The sequence below is a fragment of the Solanum tuberosum genome, unplaced genomic scaffold (assembly GCF_000226075.1).
Source record: "Solanum tuberosum cultivar DM 1-3 516 R44 unplaced genomic scaffold, SolTub_3.0 scf00419, whole genome shotgun sequence".
Classification (NCBI taxonomy): Eukaryota; Viridiplantae; Streptophyta; class Magnoliopsida; order Solanales; family Solanaceae; genus Solanum; species Solanum tuberosum.
The window spans coordinates 315,303-333,880 of NW_006239338.1; the positions used below are offsets into that span (position 1 = coordinate 315,303).

The 18,578-nt window shown below is 34.3% G+C and overlaps 3 protein-coding genes and 1 pseudogene across 3 annotated transcripts; 3 read left to right on the forward strand and 1 right to left on the reverse strand.

Moving 5' to 3' along the window:
* Window positions 1-1,573: 1,573 nt before the first annotated feature.
* Window positions 1,574-2,187, forward strand: LOC107057979 (auxin-responsive protein SAUR68-like). Its single transcript, XM_015303167.1, has one exon. It carries the CDS (start codon window positions 1,638-1,640, stop codon window positions 2,082-2,084), a length of 447 nt encoding a protein of 148 aa, XP_015158653.1. The 5' UTR covers window positions 1,574-1,637; the 3' UTR covers window positions 2,085-2,187.
* Window positions 2,188-3,065: 878 nt separating this feature from the next.
* On the reverse strand, window positions 3,066-4,419 carry LOC102593428 (auxin-responsive protein SAUR68-like). The gene has a single exon (XM_015303172.1). It carries the CDS (start codon window positions 3,639-3,641, stop codon window positions 3,195-3,197), a length of 447 nt encoding a protein of 148 aa, XP_015158658.1. The 5' UTR covers window positions 3,642-4,419; the 3' UTR covers window positions 3,066-3,194.
* Window positions 4,420-4,498: 79 nt separating this feature from the next.
* Window positions 4,499-8,016, forward strand: LOC102599666 (auxin-responsive protein SAUR68-like; annotated as a pseudogene).
* Window positions 8,017-9,635: 1,619 nt separating this feature from the next.
* Window positions 9,636-10,223, forward strand: LOC102593755 (auxin-responsive protein SAUR68-like). Its single transcript, XM_006362730.2, has one exon. The coding sequence runs from the start codon at window positions 9,670-9,672 to the stop codon at window positions 10,117-10,119; it is 450 nt and encodes a 149-aa protein (XP_006362792.1). The 5' UTR covers window positions 9,636-9,669; the 3' UTR covers window positions 10,120-10,223.
* Window positions 10,224-18,578: the final 8,355 nt, after the last annotated feature.

Consider the following 18,578-nt stretch of genomic DNA (forward strand, 5'->3'; position numbering starts at 1 on the left):
TTAGAGGCTTATTTCAGACATAGATAGATTCAGCTTAGTATTGAGTTAATATCTTCCTTGTATTAAACTCATCAGTTTTCATTTATCTCAATTATAGTATATGGGTATTCCCCATCTTTTCATTTTTATTTATGATTTAGCTTCCGCATCAGTTTATTATCTTAAGTATGCTCATGATCATGCTAGCAGGGTTAGCTTGGGATCACTTGTGGTCCTAGGTCCCGTGTCCACGTCTCGGGGGTAGCTCGGGGCATGACATCAACAGTCATCATACTGTGTTGAACCTATGGATTTGTGCATCTAAACGTCCATATATTATATGGTGAATCATATTAGATGATCACTTCTCATATTATAATGTATTATTGCGCTACATGCACCAACATTAGGGATCAATGACCTCCAATAATACTACAATAACAACTACACCTAAGTCCCAAATAACATGGGATCAACTATATAAATTCTCACTTACTATATTTCTCCATTTAAACTCATTGTAGAATAGCTTCATTTCAAATGTAGAAACATATTAGAAGTTCTCTAAATCTTTGGCATCAGGTTACTACATAGAGTAAGAAGTTCAACTAGACTGGATAAGATAGAATTTGCAATTTAGTCATATATATGTACACTTGTATCTCCTAAAATAGAATAAATAAGTTAAAAGTAGCTTATATTAGCAACTAATCTGTTCAGCAGAAAAATTCCAAAAGAATTAACGGAATTGTTTAAGAGAATATTACCATAATAACTTCTGCATTCATAAATTGATTTCCTCTTTCTAATATCTAAGTGCTACTACTATACAAAACTTCATGCATGGTGCAAAAGAACTTGCACTATGATAAAATTCATGATCACATTCAGGACATGAGATCAACGAACACGTCCTCTTTGCAAGGTATAATGAGACTACCCATTGGATGATCGAAGTCAAACTCTTCTTCATCATTAGCTAACAAGTCTTGTAATAAAGGTTGGCTCAAGTATAATATTGGACCACGAATACATACAGTATGTGTGAGTGTACAACTGTATATACAAGTTTCATATCGAATTATTTTGTGGTGGTCAAGACGAATAGGTGACTACTGGTGAGAGACAAAGGCGGATAAATATATAGTTTTACTTACTCACTAAAGTATTCAAACATAAATATGTTGAAGAACAATATATGATGACTTTGCCTGGACCGACAAAGACCAAAACAGATAGCCACATGATGACTTTAATGAAGTGATTTTTCAAGCACAACTAGCCAAACTGATAGTCAAGTGTCCCCTATCTACAAGAAAATGAAGGGAGAAGAACATGGTTTTGCTTCTCACCAGCAATTGTTCATTTAATGGTTTCTAATTATTGGCATTGGTGAGAAGTACCATTTATGAGATGATAATATAGCTAATATACCTAGCTTCATCCACAAATTTTATGCCCCATGACAACTTGGCCAACAAACATCGGCACATGGTTTTGCCTTTGGTGGTTAGTGACAAAAACCTCAGCTCCATTTTGTATAAATAATCCCTCTTTCATGAGCCTTTTCATCCTCAAGGACAAGCATTATCAGTTCAACCATAAAAGGTCTCTAAATTTCTTGCTACTTTCTTATTTTCAATCTTCCAAAAAAACAAATGGCAATGCTCAGCGCTAAGAAACTCATCAAGATGGCTAGGAAATGGCAGAAGTTTGCCGCTATGCAGAGGAAGAGGATTTCATTTCCAAGAAATGCTAGTGATGTAGACAGTTGCAGTGCATCTTCATCCTCTATAGTTCAAAAAGGCCATTTTGTAATCTATACAGCTGATCAAGTCTGCCTCGTCGTTCCATTGGCTTACCTCGAAAATGAGGTCATTAGGCAACTTTTAAGCATGTCTGAAGAAGAGTTTGGGTTGCCAAGTGGTGGCCCTATTACATTACCCTGTGATTCAGCCTTCATGAGTTACATTATTTCACTAATCAAGAGAGGTGTAGCTGCTGGAGATCTTCACAGAGCAGTGCTCCTCTCGATTCCTTCATGCTGCTGTTCCATTTCTTCTATGCACCAAGAGAGTGGAAGCCGACAGCTTCTTGTTTATTGAGTCAAGGACAACATAATTTTTGTAGATGCTAGTTCAAAAATAGTATTCAGAGAAGCAGACATCTAAAAGTACACAATTGTATAGAACATCATACAAATTGAATACTACTTTTAAAAATTCAACATATTCATGAGTTATGGCTTTCACTTTTCAATTTGGTTATGAGAAGTCCTAAACATATAATGTTGGATTTCGGCACCTCCTTGACAGAAGAAGGACTAGATGATATGAAAATTTGACACCGAGTAGATCAATCAATTAACATTAATTCGGCTGTCTCAAACCCAAACAGTTTAGTCTCAATTATATGAATCACCTTTATGCATTATGCTCTAATCAGGTTCATTCATTCCAGTTATGAAAAGTTCGTCTTTTAAGTCAAAAGACAGTTCACCAACGCCGGATGTTATGCTTAAGCATCCATTGGTTTATGTTCTCAGTTAAGTCCGCATTGGCTCCAAGAGGTTGTAATATTAGCACTCTATGTATATGTTATTGGTTTAACTCATTCCCTCTTATCATCTTCCAACATCATATAATTATACCTACGGATCCGTGCTCCTAAAGGTACACTAGGATAACGCTTGATTAGATTCAGACGACCTTCTCTCATTTTATCCTCTGTATTTGCACTATATGCAACAACTTCATAGTACAACCTCTCACAATAAGTTCAAAATAAATGGGATAAGATGCTATAATAAGCGATTAGCCATATGTTCATTTGTTTCTTCCAAAATAGATTAAAGGAATAAGCAAGCCACAAAATTAGCTTATATTAGGATAAGAACATAATGCATAAAGTTGATTCATATAATTGAGACTAAACAGTTTGGGTTTAAGACACAGTTGAATGTTGATTGAATGATCTCCTTTGTTTCAAACTTTCATACCGTCTAGTATTTCTTCAATCAAGGAGGTAAAAAGATCCAACATTAGATTGTTAAGATCATAACCAATTTGAAAAATGAAAGCCATGAATATGGTGAATTTTCAAATAAAGTAGTATTAAATTTGTATGATGTGCTTTACAACTGTGTACTCTTCAATGTACGCCTCTCTAAAAACTATATTTGATCTAACATTTACAAGAAGAATGTTGGCCTTGACTCAACAAACAAGAATCTGTCGGCTTCCACTTTCTTGGTACAAAGAAGAAGTTGAACAATAGCCTGAAGGAATCGAGAGGAGTAGTGCTTGGTGAAGATCTCCAGCAGTTACACCTCTCTTGATTAGTGAAATGATGTAACTCATGAAGGCTGAATCACAGGGTAATGTAATAGGGCCACCACTTGGCAACCCAAACTCTTCTTCGGACATGCTTAAAAGCTGCCTAATGACTTCATTTTCGAGGTAAGCCAATGGAACAACAAAGCGGGCTTGGTCAGCTGTATAAACTACAAAATGGCCTTTCTCAACTATAGAGGATGAAGATGTACTGCAACTGTCTGCATCACTACCATTTCTTGGAAATGAAATCCCCTTCCTCTGCATAGCGGCAAACTTCTGCCATCTCCTGGCCATCTTGATGAGTTTCTTAGCGTTGAGCATTGCCATTTCTTTTTTGGAAGACTGGAAACAAGAAAATAAATGAGAAATTTAGAGACCTTTGATGGCTAAATTGATAATGCTTGTGCTTGATGATGAAAAAGGATCATGAATGGTAGATTATTTATATAAGGAGTATATAGACAGGCCTTGGGTTGGACCTGAAATTTTTGTCATGACTAACCACCGAAGGCAAAGCCATGTGCCTATGCCTGTTGGCCATGTTGATATGGGGCCTAAAATATGTGAATGCAGCTAGTTTGAAAATAAAAGATGAGAAGTTTGTTGCTTTCTTCTCTCAATGCCAATAATTTGAAACCATTAAATGAACAATTGCTGGTAAGAAGCAAAACCATGTTCCTCTCTTTCTTTGTCATGTAGATAGGTGACCTTTAGATTTCCATCTTGTCCATGTTGATATGGGGCCTAATGTTGTTTTTAAACAAATTTATTGTTTGAAATAGTTGATAATAACAGAGTAAGCAAAACCATGTGAAGCTTCATGTGCCATTGTCTATCACCATTAAATTTGTATATAAAACATTCCCCAAACTTGTATATACATACACACATACATTGAAATCATTTTAAGCAAAACACAAGTCTACGGACGTTCAAACAAACTTTCACTTGCAGTGTACTTCTCAAAAGAAAATCTTTTGTTCTTGTCATCATTTGAAGTTACAAAGTATCTACTATGGGTATCAAAATGACTCCCTTTATTCAAGATAATAGAGTCTTGAGGAGGTTTTCAACTTCTAGAGGTGTACCCAAAAGTCAATATTGTAGAATAGTATGACATGTAAAAGAGAAAGAGAGGAGATAATCACTTTTTACAAAGGCTTGATGGGTACAGCAGCAGACAAAGTCCCTAGTATAGCCTTATCTATCATGAGACAGCGCTCCAGAATTAATCTACAACAACAAAGGGCAATGTGCTTGCCAAGCACTAGAGAAAAGGTCGGGATTGCATTCTTCACCATTGATGACACAAAGGCACCAGGTATTGATGGATTTAATGCATACTTTTTATAAGAAAATGTGGGATATAATCAACATCATATTAAGGCAGTACATGAATTCTTTCAGCATAACAGGGTTCCTTAAAGCTGTGAATAGCAAGGGATTTTAGGCCTTTGCACAACAGTGTACAAAGTTATTTCTAAGATCTTATCAAGTAGAATTCGAGGGTCGTTTAGATGGGGTAATTGGCCAAAGTCAATCAGCTTTTATTCCTGGTAGGTTTATTTCAGATAACATTATCCTACGCTATGAAATAGTGAAATGATACACTAGAAAAAAATTCCCACCTAGATGTATGATAAAGCTGGACCTACAGAAAACATATGATTCAATTGAGTGGCACTTCATTGAGAAAATGTTAAAAGGAGATTGGATTTCCTAGTATGATGGTTAACAGTCAGCTATACTTTTCTGATCAATGTTGCCTTATCAGAAACTATCAAATCTAAGAGAGGTCGATCCTATATCCCCTTATATCTCTGTCATAGTGATGGAATATCTGAACAGATGCTTGGGTACACTGAAACAAGAACCTGAGTGCAATTACCATCCAGCTAAAATAACCACATGGATGGCTAAGAGCCTAGCTATTATATGCAGGGAGAATCCAACTTATCAAAGCAGTCTTATTTGGTGTACAGGCTTATTGGGACCAAATGTTCTTACTGCCAAAGAAGGTTATGAAACTAATAGAGAGAACCGTCCATTTCTAGGAAGGCCTTAGCATCTTGAAAGAAGGTATGTCTCCCTAAAGTTGCCGGTGGGATGAATCTGTTGAATCTAAAGATATGGAATACTGCAGCTAGCCTTATGCAAACTACTTTGGGTCTTGAGTTTGAAGAAGGACAAACTACGGATAACATGGATTATATTCACACATACTACATTAAAAGTCAGCTTATTGGGACTATAAAAGTTCCAACACAAGCATCATGGATGGTGAAAAAGATATTGCATATGAGGAAATTCTGGCAAACTTGGGAAGACACTGAAAAACTGATCCATGAATGTAAATTTCTGATCTCAAAGGCGGTACTTTTTATTGATCACAAATCGCTTGTTATCGCACTGTACTCCTTTTGCAAGATTAGCTCTTAGACGCGAAAAATCAAATGATGAAGGGGGAAATGAAATGTCAGATTGAATCGCCGAAGCAGGGCTAAGACGAATAGATATGAATGACGAAATGAGGTCTTCTCCGACCCTTTACCAGAAGACAAGAGATTCGCGGTATGGCTTCAGAAGAGGTATTCATTATACAGATATCGTTTAACGAATTGCCCTTTGGTGTAATAAACCACAAGCCCTTCAGAAAGAAAGACATAATATAATAATGAATTAATTAATAAACATTAATAATTCAAAAAAGAAGGGTTGGTTAAGAACTATTGACTGTAAGAGGTGAGGTTCCTAATGTGGAATGGAAGAACTTGGTATGTCATAGTTGTGCTGAAGCAAAACATATATTTATACTATGGCTACAAATGCAAGGCAGATTGAGGATCATTTACTATTTAAATGCCCCTATACCAAAGCATTATGGACATCAATACTAGCATGGCAAACATGTCACAGAGGCATACTCCAATGGAAAGATGAGTGGAAATGGGTGGATAAGAAGTCAAGGAGTAAACAAGCAAGAGGTATCATCTTGAAAGCCAGTTTTGCAACAGTTATATACAACATCTGGATTGAACGAAACAAGAGGATTTTTCAACAAACTCAGAGACCAATGGAAACACTTCTTCATCACATAAAACTGGGACTTTGAATAAGAAGTAGTGGGAACAGAAAGTTGATGGAGTATATAGATACATGCTAGTTTGGAGTTTGATATTGCACTGCATGTCCCTGAGTAGGATCAATTCTCAGCTATCTTGACAGCTAATCGAGTCAAGAAGAGAGCAAAAGTTATTGTGTTGACCCGATCCTAGAATATTTAGTTCTCTCTAGTTCTTTTTTTTTTGCACGCTTGTTCATTAGTAGAGGTTCATTAACTCAGTAGGAATAGTAAGCAAAGGTCTAGCACTCCCTTACTTATAAAAATAAAAATAAGACTGAAGGATTTTAGAAACACGCAAGTGAAAGTTTGTTATGACAAGTTTCATATCAAAATATTTAGTGGTGGTCAAGGGAAATAGATGATAGATCACTATACTAAGAGACAATGCCATATGAAGTTTTACATGGCTTTGCTTACTCTCTAAAGTATTCAGACTACAAATTTGTTGAAGAACAAGACTCATGATTTACATAAAGGACACCCTTAGAACAAAATCCACAAGAATAGATAAAGATGATAACTTCGCCTGGACCACCTGATTTAAAGATAGGGTGACAGAGACCATAAAAAAATAGCCACATGATGACTTTAATGAAGTGGTTTTTCTAGCACAACTAGCCAAGATGATAGTCAAGTGTCCCCTATCTACATGAAAATGAAGGGAAAACAACATGGTTTTTGCTTCTCACCAGCAATTGTTCATTTAATGGTTTCAAATTATTTGCATTGGAGAGTACCAACTATGAGCTGATATTATACCAAATAGGCTTAATTTGTTGTTGATCAAACTAGCATCATCCACAAATTTTAGGCCCCATACCAACTCGGCCAATAGACATCGGCACATGGCTTTGCCTACGGTTAGTGACAAAAACTTCAGCTCTATTTTATATAAATAATCCCTCTTTCATGAGCCTTTTCATCATCAAGGATAAGCATTATCAGTTCAACCATCAAAGATCTCTAAATTTCTTCTCTACTTTCTTATTTTCAATCTTCCAAAAAAAATAATGGCAATGCTCTGCGCTAAGAAACTCATCAAGATGGCCAGGAAATGGCAGAAGTTTGCAGCTATGCAGAGGAAGAGGATTTCATCATTTCCAAGAAATAGCAGTGATGCAGACAGTTGCAGTACATCTTCATCCTCTATAGTTGAGAAAGGCCATTTTGTAGTCTATACAGCTGATCAAGCCCGCTTCGTCGTTCCATTGGCTTACCTTGAAAATGAAGTCATTAAGCAACTTTTTAAGCATTTCTGAAGAAGAGTTGGGGTTGCCAAGTGGTGGCCCTATTACATTACCCTGTGATTCAACCTTCATGAGATACATCATTTCACTTATCAAGAAAGGCGTATCTGCTGGAGATCTTCACAAAGCAGTGCTCCTCTCGATTCCTTCATGCTGCTGTTCAACGTCTTCTTTGCACCAAGAAAGTGGAAGCCGACAGCTTCTGTTTGTTGAGTCAAGGACAACATTCTTTTTGTACATGCTAGCTCAAAAACAGTTTTTTAGAGAGGCTGACACTGAAGACTACACAATTGTAAAGCACAACATACAAATTGAATACTACTTTATTTGAAAAATTTACCATATTCATGGATTTCAATTTTAATTTTGTTATGAGAAGTCCTAACAATCCAATCTTGGAGCACAGACATATAAATCTTTAACTTGTAAAAGGAAAATTGACACAAACCAGATGTAAATTGTAATGGTAAGTGTAACTTTGTTTTATGTTCCTAGTTAAGTCCTCATTGTCTCCAAGTGATTGTTAATATTTTCAGCACTTCGTGTGATCTATGGTCTTACTCATTCCTTCTTACCATCATCCATCAACAGTCATCATACTGTGTTGAACCTATGGATTTGTGCATCTAAACGTCCACGTATTATATGGTGGCTCATATTAGATGTGTATTGTTGCGCTACATGCACCCACATTAGGGATCGATGACCTCCAATAATACTGCAATAACAGCTACACCTAAGTCCCAAATAAGGTGGGATCAACTATATAAATTCTCACTTACTATATTTCTCCATTTAAACTCATTGCAGACTAGCTTCATGTCAAATGTAGAAACATATTAAAAGTTCTCTAAATCTTTGGCATTAGGTTACTACATAGAGTAAGAAGTTCAAATAGATTGGATAAGATAGAATTTGCAATTTAGTCATATATATGTACATTTGTATCTCCTAAAATAGAATAAATAAGTCAAAAGTAGCTTATATTAGCAACTAATTCCACTAAATGACACTTTCTTGAATGCAGGTGCTTAATTAATCTGTTCAGCAGAAAAATTCCAAAAGAATTAACGAAATTGTTTAAGAGAATATTACCATAATAACTTCTGCATTCGTAAACTGATCTCCTCTTTCTAATATCTAAGTGCTACTACTATACAAAACTTCATGGTGCAAAAGAATTTGCACTATGATAAAATTCATGATCACATGCAGGACATGAGATCAATGAACACGTCCTCTTTGCAAGGTATTGTGGGACTACCCATTGGATGATCGAAGTCAAACTCTTCGTCATCTTTAGCTAACAAGTCTTGTAATAAAGGTTGGCTCAAGTATAATATTGGACCACAAATACATACAGTATGTGTGTGTATAACTGTATATACAAGTTTCATATCGAAATATTTAGTGGTGGTCAAGAGAAATAGGTGACTACTGGTGAGAGACAAAGGCGGATAAATATATAGTTTTACTTACTCACAAAAGTATTCAAACATAAATATGTTGAAGAACAATACATGTTGACTTTGCCTGGACTGACAGTGACCAAAACAGATAGCCACAGGATGACTTTAATGAAGTGGTTTTTCTAGCACAACTAGCCAAAATGATGGTCAAGTGTCCCCTATCTACATGAAAATGAAGGGAGAAGAACATGGTTTTGCTTCTCACCAGCAATTGTTCATTTAATGGTTTCTAATTATTGGCATTGGTGAGAAGTACCATTTATGAGCTTGATATTATTAGCTAATAGGCCTAGCTTTCATCCACAAATTTAGGTCCCATACCAACTTGGCCAACAAACATCGGCACATGGTTTTGCCTTCGGTGGTTAGTGAAGAAAACTTCAGCTCCATTTTATTTAAATAATCCCTCTTTCATGAGACTTTTCATCCTCAAGGACAAGCATTATCAGTTCAACCATCAAAGGTCTCTAAATTTCTTTTCTACTTTTCTCATTTTCAATCTTCCAAAAAAACAAATGGCAATGCTCAGCGCTAAGAAACTCATCAAGATGGCCAGGAAATGGCAGAAGTTTGCAGCTATGCAGAGGAAGAGGATTTCATCATTTCCAAGAAATGCTAGTGATGCAGACAGTTGCAGTACGTCTTCATCCTCTATAGTTGAAAAAGGCCGTTTTGTAGTATATACAACTGATCAAGCCCATTTTGTCGTTCCCTTGGCTTACCTTGAAAATGAGGTCATTAGACAACTTTTAAGCATGTCCGAAGAAGAGTTTGGGTTGCCAAGTGGTGGCCCTATTACATTACCCTGTGATTCAGCCTTGATGAGTTATATCATTTCACTAATCAAGAGAGGTGTAGCTGCTGGAGATCTTCACAAAGCGTTGCTCTTCTCAATTCCTTCATGTTGCTCTTCAACTTCTTCTTTGCACCAAGAAAGTGGAAGCCAACAGCTACTTGTTTGTTGAGTCAAGGCCAACATTCTTTTTGTAAATGCTAGCTCAAAAATAGTCTTTAGACGAGGCGGAGTACACAATTGTAAAGAACATCATACAGATTGAATACTACTCTATTTGAAAATTTACCATATTCATGGCTTTCATTTTATTTGAAAATTTTAACACAACAGATAGTAACCAACCTTCACTAACTTCAAAGAGCGGTTTCAGATTACAACTATATAATCGAGTTAGTACCTCAACCCCAGCAATTAGTTATAACTGTTCTAACTACTCTTCAAGAAGTCAAACTTGCTTGTTGTTACAAATCTCACCAACACAACTACTCACTTCAATCTAGAAATTATTACAACTCAATAATAACCTTCGAACAAAAGCCTATTTGACTAGTCCACTTGATCTCCTTGCATGAATGTAGTTCTCTTTTACTCTACTTCGTTGTTGAACCTATTTCTTCAACATATTTGTCTATCATCAAAACTCCTTGAAATTTGAACTTGTATTTTCCATCAATTTCCCCCTTTTTGATGAGACAAATACTGAATCCTCAAATTACGTTGCATCATCTTAGCATACATAATTAAGACAATTGTATAACTTACCGCTCATTTTTCCTCCCTTTTGACATCATTTAAAAACACATTATAGAATAGTTAATTTTAACGAAATGACATGAAGTACAACAATATTGATGTATGGCCACTAGGGCAACACTATCACAAGCTCATGCTAAGGTCGGATCTGCAGTCTAAGGATATTAGTCATCTCAAATATGAAAGAGATAGTAAAATATTTGGATAAGGCGTCCCCCTAAACTATGGTCAAAATCTCAACGACATAGACTTAACTAGGGTCTTATTACCCTCTCCCCCAAACTATATTAAAACTGAATAAATACTTCATAAATGCCGATGTGGCACATAGAATGTGCACGCTCTCTTAGAGTCAAGTGAATATGTCTTTTTTTTTATTTGATCTGTTTACAATTAGTTAGTACACATGATTATTGACATAAAAACTTATATATATCTAATTGTGTTTTATTTCTTTCTTTGTAAAATATTTATTCTCCTCCTCTTCTTTTTTTTTTTAATTTATTCTCCTCCTCATAATAAACTTTTTTATTTTTCTTTCTCTTTTATTAACTTCTTATCTTTCCACTTTTAATTTTATTTAAAAAAACACGTGTGTTTTATTTTAAAATAATATTTAAAAAAGTGTACTTTTATTTTAATGTTTTATTTGATTATTTTTTCCACTTATTTTGTTATTCGTTCGAAGTTAATTTATTTTAAATACAAGACATTTGGAATTAAATTTGAAATCAAATAAAAAGAAATACAAAGAAAGAAAAGAAATAAATAAAATTAAGAGGAAAAAAAAAGTGAAAAGAAAAAGAATGAATGAAGTTTAATAAAGCTCACCACGGGTGTTTGATTTTTTTAAAAAAAATGAATGAAGTTTAAATTCAATCTTATCCCAGAATATTTAACTTACCTATTATTCAAGTCTCTTTAGGTTAGATTCAAATTCAATCTCATCCCATTAAATTAAGTATAAAAATTAACTTTTTACCATTTTCTAACATATGTTAATCCATCAAAATTCATTATCTTCCTAATAGAATATTTTCAAATATTATATTTGGTAAAAGAAATTATAAAAACATCTATTTAAAAAGGTTTCCCTCAAGTAAGTGGCATAGAAAATTAAAATAAATAAAGCTTCTTTCTTATTAATTTGCTCTAAAAAAATTTAGCAATGGCTTCCCCAAAGTTCTTGTCGATGTCCTTTTTACATTTTCTCTTGTTTCTTGCTATTTGTTTAACAGTCTTCATAATCGTTCTTATGGTGCTTTCAGTCCTTAGCGAGATGAAGAAAGGAAACAATGAAACTAACTTCGAAAAGAAAAGGCTCTACCTAGAATACAAATCGATAAATGAGTGGAGCGAGAAACCAATTTATTCTGCATGTATCAAAGAATTAAAAGAACATCTTGAAAAGTTGCATAAGAAATTTAATCAATTGAAAACGGAGGTTAATTTTATTTTCATCAAATGTTCATTCATGAAATGTTCTAGTAAATTGATTATTGACTTTATCTGGCCTTTTCTTGCAGTATGAAAAGTTGACAAGTTTTGTCAATTATGTGAAGACATTACCGGATGAAAAGTAAAGTTTGGACCAAAAAATTTCTAGTGAAAAAAGTTGGGTATTATTAAAATAAAATAATTGTAGTTTTCTCTTTGAAAACTCTAGCTAGTTGTATAGATAGCAATACTTTTATCTTAGATTTAATTGTTATCATGTTTTTCTGTACTTTTGACTTTGTTTAAATGTATTGTAATTTTTCTCATGATTTTGTTTAGTCTTTTTAATGTATAAGAATAAGAAGTCAAATAAACCAAAAAGTTAAAATTAATGGCATACCTTTAAAATCAATAGAGACAAATATTTTCTAAATACTAATTTTACAACTAAATCAAATAAATTACAAATTAAAAATTAGTGAATAATTATCAAGTTCAATGGTACAAGTTTTTTCATATTTAGTTCTCACGCAACTTGCAAAATCAGATAACATCTATATATATATATAAAGGTGAATGTGAAAATGGTGATGTGGCACCTCTTAGAAGCCAGGATTCCTATTTATCTATTATTTCAAATATTTAAATTTTTTTCTCATACTAAATACAATATGCTTTATTATATTATATTTCATGTGTATAGCATTAATTGCATTTTTATGGCCAGCATTCCTATTTATCTTTTATCTCCTTTTTTCTTGAATTTTTCATCTTTCTTTTCTATTTTATTTGTATTTTCAAAAGAACTGAAAGTATTTAAATGCATTACCCAATTAATCATGTTTCTTTAAAACTTTCATTACATTAATATACATTTAAGTAAATGGAAGCTCAAAAGATCAAAAAACTTACATTACACTAATATAAATTTAAGTAAATGGAAGATGAAAAGATAAAAAAACTTTTCATTTTCCATAACTTTTTTTTTTTTTAACAATGAAAACAAAAATCAAAATAAGAACAAAAAAGGACAAACAAACAGTTAATATCTGGGAAATGAACAGTCTTTGGAGAAGCACTTAGCACCTCACGCCTTCTTCCTCCTTGCGAATCCAGTGAGATGTCCGGTTTGCCTTACTCAAAAAAGACGGCGACGAAGCAACAGTTCACGAGCTTAGGTGTATTTCATTTGGCATTTATCATGTCTCACCTTGCCATGAAATCAACTCCATTGAAGACTTCTTCAGCTCCTAACTTGAATTCAACCACAACGCCTTTAGGTATGGCCTTTCTCCTACCAAAAAACTCCTTGAAATGATCCTACTGAGTCTGATGCTAAACTTGTACATGCCTTGTGCAGATTGAGCTCCATAAAGCTGATACCACTGCCTCGAGTCATGTTCGAGATTAGCACCCTCCTCGTGCTCACTAACCGAGGTAACCCTTCTAACGTTTTATAAAAAAATTGGGGCAACACCTGTACCTCTGAACTACAAGAAATTAAACATGACTGTTCCTTTTGCTTACTACTTGAACTTAATTTGGTAGTCTAAACAGATTGTTTTGACCCTTCTTGATTCGTATACTTGGTGTTCCTTGTTTATCCAACTGCAGAATAATTTTTACCTGTATTGATAGATCATTAGTATGATTAAAGTGAATGGAACATGTACCTGCAAGATTAACAATTATGTTAGTTAAATAATCTGCGAGCCTGTTCCCTTCTCGAAATGTATGAACTACTGTCACAGCCTTGTTCTCCATTGCCTCCATAATTTCTCTAATGTCTACAGAAATAATCCAAGGCACCTCCTAAATTCCATCCAAAATCTTCTTAATGGTTACCGAATCAGTTTCCATTGTCAGAGGGAGGAGATTGTGACCTAGGAAATACAGTAGACCCCCTTTAAATCCTTTTACTTCAGCCTGTAATATAGAACAAAACTCAGTTTTGCAATCTTCAGCATACACCAACTCTCCTTGACCATTTCTGATGCAAAAAGCATTTGAACCTAGGCTAGACCCATCTGAGTTGCATTTGTAGTTTTCCCCTTCAGGATACTTCCACCTTACCACTGTATTGTTTATTAGTGGTGTGTAGTTTTCCAGAAATTCAAGTATTAGGCATTTCTGCTAACCAAGAATATCTTGATTTTGCCATCAGATGTATATTTCTATTAATCTCCAGTACCATAGTCTGTTTGGTCATGCTTCCCCATGTAAAATTATATTTCTCCTTTTCCATAATTGCCAAATGATAAAACTTGGTACTGCCCTAGACAAAGGCTTCAACTTAGTTGCACAATCTTCTTCCCACCACTTATAGATAGCTTGTTTCAGCTGAATGAATGGACCTTGCATTCCAATAGCCCCTGCAAACAACTTCCAGAGATATGTAGCATCCGGACATGGTACAAATAAATGGTTAAATGATTCCGGAGTATTAGTGTCACAACAACAACACTCTATGTGATCAACTATCCTGCTTCTAACCAGGACTTTTCCAATTGAAATCCTTTGAAACCATATCCTCCACATCAAAAAGGAAAACTTGAAAGGCAAACACTTCTCCCATATAAACATTATATCCTTGTGAGGATCCTTCCTGCTTCGGATAATTTCAAAAGCACTCTCTACAGAAAATTTTCCTTTGCTGCTAGGCATCCACCATTGTTTGTCCTTTTCGTCTGTCTGTTGAATTGTACCCATGACTTGATTCACATGATCACGAATACTTGAATCAAAAAGTTCAGTCAACAATTTATTATCCCACCGTTCATCCACTCTTAGTCAATTAACTTCTTCAAAATTCTCATCAATAACGATGTAATGTGAGGCTCCAAGTTGTGTCCAATTGTCATACCATAAGCTAGCATGACCACATCTAGGTTCCCACTATATTTCTTGATCAAAGCTATCTCTAGCCATTAACATTATCTTCCAAACTTGAGATCCTCCCCTCCATTCCACCAGTTGAGGTCTATATCGCTTGCAGTATTTGTTCCACATAAAGTGAGACCATAAAGAGCCTTTAGTTCTAAAGTTCCACCAAAGCTTTGCAAACATAGCTTTGGACACATCAAAGAGGGATCTAAAGCCAAGACCCCCCTCCTCTTTAGAAAGACAAGTGTCATCCCAGGCTATCCAGTGCTTTGCCCTACCATTTTCTTCGAAATTCCATAAGAACCTTGCAAAGATCCTATGAAGGTCCTTGATTACACATTTTGGTGGTACTAGGACCGATAGCAAATATATTGGAATACTTTGCAACACATGTTTGATCAATACCACTTTACCACCAAAAGATGTTACTTGCCTTTCCAGACTTGCAACTTATTCTGAATCTTTTTAATCAATTCATTAAAGTGTGATTTCTTCATCTTTGCATGGTTGATAGGGCACCCTAAATAGATTATTGGAAAAGTACCTCTCACAAAATTAGTAACTTCCTCCATTTCTCTTATAAAAGCATTATTGGCCTTACTGAACATATAGAGGTGACTCTTTTCCTTATTGACCTTCTGCCCTGATTGATTTTCATAATCTTTCAGGGTATTCATGATAAGAGCAATTGATTTCCTATCTGCAGTAGCAAATATGATGGTATCATCTGCATAAACGAGATGATTTAGCTTCTCACTCCACTTTGGCATCACATATCCTCTAAAATCAGTGTTCAGGAACAATTGGTTTAAGGCTCTTGAGAGCACCTCTGCTGTGATGATAAATAATGCAGGGGATAAGAGATCCCCCTGCTTCACCCCTATGGTAGAGTGAAAGAAACATATGTTTGCCCATTAATTAGTACAAAGTACCAGTTGTTGGCAATCAATCTCCAAATCATGTCAACCAACATTGTGTTAAAGCCCATATGTTCCAACACTTTCACTAAGAAACTCCAATTCACCCTATCATAAGCCTTAGTCATGTCCAATTTTATCACAATATTTGTTGGTTTTCCCCTCTTCCTTATATCTGTAATAATTTCCTGAGCCAGTAATACATTTTCAGAAATGCTTCTACACTTCACAAAATCAGACTGATTCACAAACACTAGTCTTGGTAGCAAACCCTCCAATCTATCATGAATAGTTTTAGAAATCACCTTATTAATGAAATTACTAAGACTAATTGGTCTTACGTCTGAGAAGGTTTGAATAATCTCCTTCTTAGGCAATAATACCAAATTAGTGTGAGTAATGGATTTGGGAAGGGTATTCCCCAGAAAGAAAGCTTGCACAATACCCACAATATCAGCCCCAACAATATCCCAACAGACCTGAAAGAAATGCCCTGTCAAACCATCAGGGCCACAGGCACTCTCATTTGTTTCAATTTGATTTATAAAAAAAATATTTTAAAATTTTACTTATATACCGCGCGAAGCACGGTTGAGTTCACAAGTAATAGTATAAGTGCAAAATAGGCATAGTAAAAAAAATTCTTTTTTAAGCCAATACTAAGAGCCCGTTTGGATTGGCTTAAAAAAGTAGCTTTTAAGTCAAAAATAAAAAGTCAAACTGAAATGACTTTTAAGTCAAAAAATCAAAAGTAGGGGAAGACCTACTTTTGATTTCTGGCTTATTTTAAGTCATTTTTGACTTATTTTAAGTCATTTTTTACCTTGTCAAACACTCCGTAACTTATTTTAAGTCATTTTTTTATATATGTCAAACACTTCCAAAAGTCAAAAACTGACTTTAAAGTAGATTTGACCGATTTTTAAGCCAATCCAAGCGGGGCACTAAGAGTACTTGCCAATTTCACTTACAAATTCGACAATATCTAACACATAGTGATGTGTTAGAAATTCCTTATAAATGAGTAGTTATTATTGGTTCAAGACCTTATTAATGAGTAGTTATTAATGTGCTAGAAATTCCTTAAATTAGATAAATCTTAGATTATTTAATTCCAAAAATATGGTGATTTTTTTTTAGATTTTTCCATTGAAGATTGACTTTAATTTGTTAATCACTTGTTTTTTTTTCCTCTTATTTTTTTTTTCGAGTCATTAGTTCTCATAATGATGGAAATTGGAAGCTATTGATTTAATTGGTCAAGAGATAAAAGAAGACTTCATTTCTTGACATTCTATTGTACAAGTCGAAAAACTAAAAGATTACGAATTTATTGAATAAAAAAATTTATGACTCTCTTTTTTATCATAAAAATCAATTTTTTTACCATTTTTAACATATGTTAATCCATCAAAATTCATTATCTTCCTATTAGAATACTTCAAATATTATATTAGGTAAAACAATTATAAAAATAATCTATTTAAACAGGTTTTTCCTTTTATAAGAAGTAAGTGATATAGAAGATTAAAATAAATAAATAAATAAAGCCTCTTTCTTTTTAATTTGCTCTAAAAAAAAGTTCACCGATGGCTTCTCCAAAATTCTTCTCGATGTCTTTTTTACTTTTCCTAATTTTTTCTTGTTATTTGTTTTACCGTCTTCATGAATATTCTTATAGTGCTTTCAATCCTTAGCGAGTCAAGAAAGGAAACAATGCAACTAACTTTAAAAAGAAAAGGCTCTCCCTAGAATACAAATCGATGAATGAATGAAGCGAGAAATCAACTTGTTCTGCATTGATCGAAGAATTAAAAAAAAACATCTTGAAAAGTTGCATAAGGAGTTTGATTAAAAAAAAAATTATCTTTACTAACTTCTTATCTTTCAACTTATAATTGTTTTAAAAAATACGTATATTTTATAATAATAATAATAATAATAATTCAAAAAAAAGGTCCTTTAATTTTAATGTTCTAATTTTTTTATGTTTTATTTGATTTTTTTCACTTGTTTCGATATTCTTCTGAATTAACTTAAATACAAGACATTTGGAATTAAATTTGAAATCCAATAAAAAAAAAGGCAAAGAAAATTAAAGGAAAAAATAAAATCAGTAGAAAAAAAAGAGTGAAAAAACAATGAATGAAGTTTAAAAATTGAAAGAAAACAACAACAACATGCCCAGTGAGATCCCACTAGGTGGGGTCTGGGGAGGGTAAATTGTACGCAGACCTTACCACTACCTCGTGGAGGTAGAGAGGCTGTTTCCGGGAGACCCTCAGCTCAAGAACAACAAATCTAAGTGACAGGAGAGATATAAATAAAACATAACAGCCAATACAAACGATAGCGTATAATCAACAAATGAGACAGTAACAACAAGAAAGTAATGCGATGCGTGAAACGCAGTAAACAGCATAAGGCTAGGTCTACTCCAAATGCTAACAACCCATACCCTTGCAAGGGAAGACAACACGCTAGCCCTACTAACCTACAACCTTAATACGAGACCTCCACTCCTTCCTATCTAGAGTCATGTCCTCGGTAAAGTGAAGCATATCCAAGTCTTGTCTAATCACCTCCTCCCAATACTTCTTGGGCCTACCTCTACCCCTCCGCGTACCCTCTACCACCA